The sequence below is a fragment of the Arachis duranensis genome, chromosome 6 (genome assembly GCF_000817695.3).
Source record: "Arachis duranensis cultivar V14167 chromosome 6, aradu.V14167.gnm2.J7QH, whole genome shotgun sequence".
Classification (NCBI taxonomy): domain Eukaryota; kingdom Viridiplantae; phylum Streptophyta; class Magnoliopsida; order Fabales; family Fabaceae; genus Arachis; species Arachis duranensis.
Window position 1 is genome coordinate 25,071,566 of NC_029777.3, and position 10,385 is coordinate 25,081,950.

At 32.0% G+C, this 10,385-nt stretch overlaps 1 protein-coding gene across 1 annotated transcript in view; it reads right to left on the reverse strand.

Moving 5' to 3' along the window:
* Positions 1-837, reverse strand: part of LOC107493445 (uncharacterized) — a 2,044-nt gene extending 1,207 nt beyond the window's left edge. The window contains exon 1 of the mRNA XM_016114544.3: positions 4-837. Within this exon, the coding sequence (XP_015970030.1) occupies positions 4-240 (237 nt within the window). The 5' untranslated portion in view covers positions 241-837. The remainder of the gene's footprint in view (positions 1-3) is intronic.
* Positions 838-10,385: the final 9,548 nt, after the last annotated feature.

Sequence of the window (10,385 nt, forward strand, 5' to 3'; positions counted from 1 at the left end):
GGCCTGTTTTTCTGGAGAAGTTGATTCATTTGTTGAAGTTTCACTGCCACCGTCTGGTAATTGTGACATAGAAAATATGGATGACTGGGACGACAGAGATTCCGTTATCGCAACAGATTTTTGTTTTTCAGGCTTTGGAATTGGAGCTGGTTTCGCTGATGGTTCTGTAAAGAGAATAACTTGGTGAAACCAAAGCCGATCCATTTCTTCTATAACGCACTGAAAATACTTATTTGCCATTGTTTTTGTGACTTTTGAAAGAAAGTAAAAAGAAGAAAAGAGGAGAGATTTTGTGGTATGAAAAAACTAAACACTTTAGTGGCTGTGTCGGCAGAGTGTGGTGGTGAAGAGAAGATAGAGGCAAGAAGAAGAAGAAGAGGAGGAGGAAGGGAAAAGCAGTGTGTGCGAGGAAATGATGAACGTGGAGAATTAGGGGTGGGACAACCTTAGACAACGAAGGATGTGTGGTCACCATGGACATGGGGGACATGGATTCTGAACTCCACATCCTGGTACTGACTATAATTACTATTCTGCCCATCCCCTTCGTCCAAAGTAGAAGTATCTGATGCGCGCTCTCTCTATGCATGCATGTAGGTCAATAATTATTATGCTAGAACAAGATAGATCTATGAAATTAGTTTATTTATGTGACTAAATGATAGTAAAATAATAATTAAAAAAATCACCTGGTGAAGATATTAGGTTTAGGTGAATGGATCCAGACTTCGGAGCATCTTTTTTGACAATACAAAGTTGTCAGAATTCACGCCAACAGTTCACTAATGAGCCAAGAGTCAGGACATGGGTCAATCACCCGGTGACACCATTTATAGTTTAAGACCTTAATCAAGTAATAATGACAAAAAAAGAAACTTGTTCCATTGTCACTTCTTGCCACTGTTCTCATTCTGGATTGTCCCCAGTGATTACTTGTTTGGATTTGACAACCTATTAAAATCTATCAAAAATATAGTTTACTTTGGGTCCAAACCAAAATAGGGAAGTAAATTGTATTTCACAGCAAGGGGTTCCTGTTCTATTTAAGCTTAGAGAATTTCAAATTTAGCGGTTATGCAAAGTTATAAATTATCTTGATGGTTTGAGCTAGGGTAAATATTTAAGATTGTTTCTCGTACTATAGTCCTCCATACCTCAAGAGTTTTACTGTGTGACAAATCGATCCATGGAGGATAGATATTAAGACGTTGCCGCAATAATTGATGCTACAAGAACAAGAAATGTTGTCCATAAAATGAATGGGACATTCGGTAGAATCTTCCTGTTTCTCTGTTTCGATTTTTGAACACCAAAATCCTGCATATTATGTTAACACCTTCATGTAATCCCTACTTTAACACTTGAATTGATGGTTACCTTTCTTTTTTGGTTTTAATAAGTGGTGGAACCATAATTTTAATATGGGTTATGCTAGGTAACCAATAATTTTTTTGAACAATACGAATAACGGACTCTAAAATTGGTCCAATTCAACTAAAATACATTATGCCATTAATTAAATTTAAGATTAATTTACTTTTTTAATCCCATTGTTTACATTATTCAATAATATTATTGTCTACTTATACTTTTCCTTTTAATCTTAAGAGGAAAACTTTTATAACTATTCTCAATTTTTTTGTGTGATTTAATTATTCTATTAGTTCTTATAGTTTCATTAAATTTTTATTTAGGTTTTTATAATGTAAAAATTTATAATTGAATTTTTATATTAGTTAAAAATTATAAATTAGGTCTCCTCAAACTATTGGTGTTAAAAAATACAAAATATTTTTAAAAAATTTAGTTTTTGCATCTAATATAGAATGCATTATGAAATATTCTAAAAATAAAGGTGTGTTTGATTTTTTTATTTTTTGTTTTTATTTTTATTTTTAATATTTTTTATTTTTTGGATTTTGTGAAGGAAAAAATAAAAACAGAAAGTGAAAATAAAAAATAGAATTTTATTATTTTACTGTTTTCATCATTTTTTCCTTCACAAAATTTACAAAATATAAAATATTAAAAATAAAAATAGTAAATAAAAACGAAAACCAAAAACATCTTAAATATTCTCCACAAAATTTAGAAAACAAAAAATACTAAAAATAAAAATAGAAAATAAAAACACAAACCAAATGCATCTTAAATATTCTAATATTGTGTTTTATGCTAAAAAATAACAACTAGTAAAGATTTAATTATAAATTTTTATTTAATACTAATTATAAATTTTTAAATTATAAAATTTAATTAAAAATTTAATAAAATTACAAAAACTAATAAAATCATTAAATCTTATTATAGTTAATTATTAATATAAAATATATATTAAAATAAATTAAATAATAAATATATTTATATATAAATACATAATAATTTTAATATACACATAGTATTTTTAAATAAAATAACATGTTTCAAATTCATATAATCCTCAGATTTGGTAATTCGTGTGCCATGAATACTTGGACCACCTGATGAGGTTGATTGTCTGTGCTAGTCTAGTTCCCCTTTTATGTTCAGATTTTGGATAATTTCTCCTTGGTTTGTAAGATGAAGTCTGTCAAACACTCATGAACACTCTTCTTTCACTGCCACCTTTTCTAAGACACTATTTTTTTTGAAACTGTTAAGATTTAGATTTAGCAATGAAAACAAGTTTTGGATGAATATCACTTTCTTCCTCTTTAACAATAATAGAATGCAGTGGGATAGGAAGGGATAACAATTTTAAACCATTTAAGTCTAGTTGAAAGAATTCCTTTACCTAGCGGGATCCATTCCAATTTTCCTGCTCTTGAACCGATTCTTATTGAAAAAAAAAAAAAAAACTTTTTATTTGTACTTGATTCTCCTAAGTTTTGTCTTGACAATGATGGTTTATCAACACTTGCACTAAAATAATTTAACACAAGAGGAATCCAATACGGGTTATAAATTTCGGATATATAACATATAACGTGAAGTAACGATTTCTCCACACTACATTGCAGTATTTTTTTATTATCTTGATGAGCTCGTGAAAACACCCTGGACAAGAATAATTACTCTATTATACCGATTAAACGAGTTTATTATGTTATTGGCTCATAAAGCTTAACGGATATATCATAAAAAAGCATAACCTCTTTAATTTATAAGGTTGTAATAATACATTAAAGACAGTAAATATCTATAATCGGTCACATAAAAAAGATGTAATAAAGAAAAAAGAAAAACTTAGTAAATAAGTCACTATTTACTGCCATCACCTAAAATATTACTGACTTAAATATCAGAGTGTTCTGAAGGTTGTTCTTTTAGTATGATTCTAAAATTGCTCAAATTATAATCTCCGAATCTCATTAGTTCGTGACCTCTGCAAAAAGTATGAACATTTGTTGCCGTCTGTGAGAATCCTACATAATTGGTACCATCGCTGATGATACAATTAGTTATTAATCTAAATACTCCTTTCAATGAGATACAACGAGGTGAGGATAGACATAAAACTAATCCTAATACGAAATAGCAGCCTCATTAAAGTCCACCAGGGTTTGAACACCATGGCACTCAAAACACTTGAGACCGTCCTTATCTGCATTCACCACGAAGGGAAAGAAGGGATTTTCCCTCGACGTGATGAAGGGCGAAACGATATAAAAATGTGAACAAGAACAAATTTCCTCAAAGAGGTTCAACTCCTAAAAGGCATAGAGAAGCTCGAAAACACGTTATTATGGGACAAACTCATTTTACTCCTTTTTTGCTGACATAAAAACAAATTTTCTTACATATTTTACTACCAGAAGAACTCAAGCCAAGCACGTAATCTCCTTGCTTGGTGTTGAGCAAAGAGTAGGAGAAAGCATCCAAGATTACTTGGATCATTTTAATAAGGCGTTATTAGAGGTTAACACATGAACTCCTAAAGTCGTGTGCTTATGTCTTACTATTGGATTGTGGGAAGGTGATTTTAGAGCGGCACTTAACTTTCAAAAATGTCAAATAAATTGAAGAAATTCATCAGATTGTCTTGGAGTATATGCGAGATGAGGATGTTTCGAATGTGATCTCGACTAAACAAAAAAAATCAGCTCTGTCACCTAATAAGGCTGGAAGCTTGGAGCAATCCTCTTCTCTTAAGTTGACGACACCACGAATTGAAAAATTCTCGACGTATACATCCTTGGTGGCTTCATTAACTAAAATTTACCAACAAGTGTCGCAACGAGGAATACTTTCAAAAGTAAGGCAGATCTGGCCTAGAGTTTCTTTGAATAAATTTTAATATTGTGATCATCACAAGTCTTATGGTCATAAGACTAAAGACTGTATATATTTGAAAGATGCATTGGAATAGACAATCTAAGATGGGAAGCTTCCTAAGTTTGTTCAACATGTTAGGCCGCTCAGATAATGTATCGATAATGAAGATCGGGAAGTTAGGAATCCCCAAAATACCTAGCTTGTTGAGATTCAAGATGATACTGCCTAAACGATAGTAAATGTGGTTATAAGCAAGAATGGATTGGCAAAATCCAATAATGCAATTAAGAGAGATGTCAAAGCTGTAACTTTAGAAGTTCTGAACGTTACTAGTATCCCAACTTTGTAGTTCACTATGGATGATTTTCAATATGCCATATCAGATGATGATGAGCCATTGGTAATCATGGCCAAGTTGAAAAATGGTATTGTTAAAATAATTTTGATTAATATTAGGGCAAATTCGAATTTACTTTTTTAGAAATGCTTATGATGTATTAAGACTAAAAGATTAGCACCTAAAACCACACCTTCCAGGGGTAGTGGGTTTGGAAGATGATTTTATCAAGCCTAACAAGGCTATTGATGTCCTCTTCACAATAGAAGAAGGTGCTGCTGTTCGTGTGTGGTGCAGAATTTGAATACCACAAACTAACCGATAAGTGCACCGGGTCGTACCAAGTAATACCTCAGGTGATTGAGGGTCGATCCCACAAAAATTAATGGATCAAGCAATAATAGTCAATTGATTATTCTAGTCAGACAATCAAAATTTAGGATTTTAATAGCAAATAACATAACAACAGAGAATTAAATAAAAACAAACTAAAATTGGTTAAGAAAATAATAGGATAAAGATAGTTAAGGTGTCAGAGATATTTAAATTTCCAGATTAATATTCAATGTTAACTCCCTTGATCATGCAAAGATTATGTTCATGGCAAACTATATGTGACTAAACCCTAATTCCTTAGGCCTTTTTAGCCTCCTCTAACCTTCATCAACCGCCAATTCCTTGGTCACTTGATTCCGATTAGAGGGTTAAGTTCAAAACTAGTTTCTGAGCCACGCAAACCCTAGATACCAAAAAATAAGACGATTATATAACATGTATCGCATTAAATCTAGATAAATAGAGAGTTGTGAGGAATTGATTTCAAGATGTAATTCTAATGATATAAATTTTCCAAGATTCAAATAGAATTCAAGTTGAATTAGAGTTATTTCCCAATAATCACTAATTCTTAGAATGAAGAACGAAACCAATTCTTAAATAATAATCAAAACATTAATCAAGAGTAGAAGAACAAAGAGTTATTAACCCATCAAAGTAAATAGAGCTCCTAACTTTAACAATAGAGGCTTAGTTCCTCATGGAGAAAATAAACCCTAGTAGAGAAAAGTATGAAAGTGCAGAATGAAAATTCAGAGAGAAGAAGTTGGGGAGAAGAAGAGAAACTCTAGGTCAAGATTTCTTCTCCTTTTATATTTAATCCTAATTAATGTAAAATATATTTTCTAAAACTAAATAATATCTTTTTCTATTTCTAATTAAAATAAAATAAGATTACATAAATAGTGAAATATTCTTATGCTTCTCTTCATCAAGTGGGGACCACCATTCTTTTTTTCATTGCGCAATTCTTCATTGATTTCCTTCATTGTGGCGCCAAACTTGGAAAATTCCAAGTTTGGCGCCACCAAGGCAGCAAAAAGGGAAGGTGTTGTGATGATCATGGCGTCAAACTTAGGATTTTCCAAGTTTGGTGCCACCAAGGCAGTAATTCCATAAGAAAGGTATAGACTATTATATATCGTTGGAAAGCTCTCAAAGTTGGCTTTTCAATACTGTTAAAACTGCATTAATTGGATCTCTATAGCTCTAGTTATATTTGTTGGAGTGTGAAGAGGTCAGGGTTGACAGCATCCACGAATTCTCTTTGCACTTGTTTTTAATTCTTGGTTCCTCCTTATTCTTTTGCTTCTTTTTTTCTAACAAATTTCTACAAGAATCATGAAACCAAAAGGATCAAAGCAATATCCAATTTGAGCACCAAAAATCTTCATAATTAAGCATTATGCATTTATTTCTTATATGAAAAAGCATAGAAAAACACAACATGATGCGCACGCATTACAACACCAAACTTAAACTTTGCTTGTCCTCAAGCAAATAAAGAATCATACAATATAAAGTGACAATCCTAGGTGAGAAAAATAGCAATTTCAATGTTCATGGTTGGCTAGTTTACTATGCATGCAACACTCCCAAAAAAATTTTCAAATGATTGATGATTTTATCTTGATCACTTTATGGAATCTTTTCTTATATTCTTTCCTTGAAACAAGCTTTTCAATCATTTTTTTTAGTTTCTTGGGTGCTTTGCACCATTTGTTTTTATATCTTCGACTCTAAATGCTTTGTTTTCAAGTATTACCACCTAATACATAAGCACCACAAGCATATAACTAGAGAACTCTTTAAGCTTTGCTTTTGTTTTTTTTTTCTTTACTCTCTAATCATTGATACTCAGAACCTTGAGCTTTGACGGGGTGCTTTGCACTTGAGCCTAGTCTTGACTCTAAGTGTTTTGTTTTCAAGCTTTTTGTTTGATACATAAACACCACAAGTACTTGACTAATGAGTTGTCATTGGTACTCAGAGCCTTTAGCTTTCTCATTCCCCTTTCTTTACTTGATCATTTATTGACAAGCTTCTTCAACATTTTTAAATTTTCAAAGATTTTATAAAGTGTTCTAGATAAAAATTTCAATCAAATAAAATTCAAATGTGTTTGAGCAAAAATAGTCATGCTAGCCTTCCAATACTCATATGTTCATGCTGGTTTCTTCTTTAATTACCCTGTTTGTTGATGATCATGATGCTTAATTGCTTTTACTCACAAATTTCAAGATGATAGTTATAATGTAAAGGCAATATGTTACAATTCAAAACTAGACTATGCTTATCTAAAAGGAAGGACACACATGCATATAATAAAAAAGAAAAGAAACAACCTTAGTTCTCTCTACCTTTCTCTTCATCATCTTCTTCTTTATCCCCTTTTAAGCTATGTAGAGCATAGTCTCCAACACCAAACTTAGAATGGTTGTTTGTCCTCGAGTAACAACGAAAAACCGTGGTGATAGAAATCAGAATAATCATGATGTCTAGTGGATATAAGGAAGCAAGGTGGAAGCTCATTCAAATCAAACAAACAAAATTAAAAATAAAATGAAAGGTACAATAAAATAAAGCAAAATAAACATGTTGCTAATGTATTGGCATGGAGGGAGTGGATCTTGCATAGGTGAAGTGTGGCAACACCAAACTTGGTGTGAGAACACCAAATTTAGTGTGACACTATCAATAAAAGTCTGGGCTAAGTACCAGTAAAAAAAAGCAAGTATCATGTTCATGAAACAACACCAAACTTGATCCATGAAATACATATGCAACATGAAGCAAAGCAAAAAGATAAATGAAAAGAAATTACCTAACGTTGGGTCGCCTCCCAACAAGTGCTTCTTTAACGTCACTAGCTTGATGGTTGGTTCTTGAATTTCTTCCTCTTCTTCCAGTTGGTTAAGAGAAATAACTTCAGTGGACATGAGGAGAAAAATGATACCAACCAAAAAGCAACTCCCATACAACTCTCTAATTCACTAGGACCAAGAAAAATATATTCAAATGTTGGGGGAGAAGGCTTCAATTCAAATGTGGGCGGTGCATTTAGATTTTTTTTCTCATGAGCTTGCATGCATAGAATTGAAGGGACTTGTATGGCTTTCTCCTGAATTTTTGGAATGTGCCAGCATGGAGTGTGCATGGTTTTCTCTTCTGTTTGTGCATCTTTCTCATTTATTTGTGAATCTTCCTCTTCTTCCATGTATGAGGATGAAGAGTTCTCTAATTTACTGGAATATGAACTCTTTTGATTGATTTCCTCACTTTTTTCCATAGGATCTTGCATTGTATCTCTTGGGAAGGAATTTACTTGTATCTTGTCCAGGTGCTTAATAATCAACTCCGCATGTTTCTCTATATTTTTGACACTCATCTTCATATCATGTATGCATTTTTTCATGAGAAACTCAAGAGCTGATGGTTCTTGATATGAATAAGGATATGGTGGCTCTTGATATGAGTAAAAAGAAGGTGATTCTTCATATGAATAAGGAGATGGTGGCTCTTGATATGAATAAAAAGAGGAGGATGGTTCTTGGTATATATATGGAGATGGTGGTTCTTGATAGATGGAACATGGATCACTGAAGTTTCTTTGGTCTTGACTTTCCCAACCAAAATTTGGGTAGTTCCTCCATCCACAATATCACTCCTTGCGTATGAGTAGTAACCCATATGATCTTTTTCCATTATTTTCCTTAGCACAAAACACCAACCAGAATTAAACGCACCATGTGGTAAAGAGAGAAGCTAAAAAGAAATAACAAAAAGAAATATTAAATATTTTTTATTTTTATTTTATTATTATTTTTTATTACTTTTTTTATAAAAATAAATTTTGAAAAATAAGAAAAAAATATAATGTAAAAATCAAATAAGAAAATTAAACAAAGAAAAAGTCTAATTTAGGTAATCAATCAACTGGTAGTTGTTAATCATAATTAATCCCCGGCAACGGTGCCAAAAACTTGGTGCGGAATTTGAGTACCACAAATTAACCGGCAAGTGCACCGGGTCGTACCAAGTAATACCTTAGGTGAATGAGGGTCGATTCCACGAGGATTAATCGATCAAGCAATAATAGTCAATTGATTATTCTAGTTAGACAATCAAAATTTAGGATTTTAATAGCAAATAACATAACAGTAGAGAATTAAATAAAAACAAACTAAAATTAGTTAAGAAAATAACATGATAAAGATAGTTAATGTGTCAGAGATATTTAAATTTCCAGATTAATATTCAATGTTAACTCCCTTGATCATGCAAAGATTATGTTCATGGCAAACTATATGTGACTAAACTCTAATTCCTTAGACCTTTTTAGTCTCCTCTAACCTTCATCAACCGCCAATTCCTTGGTCACTTGATTCCGATTAGAGGGTTAAGTTCAAAACTAGTTTCTGAGCCACACAAACCTTATATACCCAAAAATAAGACGATTATATGTCACGTATCGTATTAAATCCAGATAAATAGAGAGTTGTGAGGAATTAATTTCAAGATGTAATTCTAATGATATAACTTTTACAAGATTCAAATAGAATTCAAGTTGAATTAGAGTTATTTCCCAATAATCACTAATTCTTAGAATGAAGAACGAAACCAATTCTTAAACAATAATCAAAACATTAATCAAGAGTAGAAGAACAAAGAGTTATTAATCCATAAAAGTAAATAGAGCTCCTAACTTTAACAATAGAGGCTTAGTTTCTCATGGAGAAAATAAACCCTAGTAGAGAAAAGTATGAAAGTGCAGAATGAAAATTCGGAGAGAAGAAGTTGGGGAGAAGAAGAGAAACCCTAGGTCAAGATCTCTTCTCCTTTTATATCTAATCCTAATTAATGTAAAATATCTTTTCTAAAACTAAATAATATATTTTTCTATTTCTAATTAAAATAAAATAAGATTACATAAACAAAATAGTGAAATATTCTCGTGCTTCTCTTCGTCAAGTGGGAACCACCATTCATTTTTTCATTGTTGGCTCCAAACTTGGAGATTACCAAATTTGGTGCCAACCCAGCCGCAAGCAATTCTTCATTGATTTCCTTCATTGTGGCACCAAACTTGGAAAATTCCAAGTTTGGCGCCACTAAGGCAGCAAATAAGGGAAGGCGTTGTGATGATCATCATGCCAAACTTGGAATTTTCTATGTTTGGCGCCACCAAGGTAGTAATTCCATAAGAAAAGAATAGACTATTATATATCGTTGGAAAGCTCTGAAATTTGGATTTCTAATTCTGTTAAAATTGTGTCAATTGGACCTCTATAGCTCTAGTTATATTCGTTGGAGTGTGAAGAGGTTAGGGTTGACAGCATCCACGAATTCTCTTTGCACTTGTCTTTAATTCTTGGTTCCTCCTTGTTCTTTTGCTTCTTTTTTTCTAACAATTTTCTACAAGAATCATGAAACTAAAAAGATCAAAGAAATATCCAAT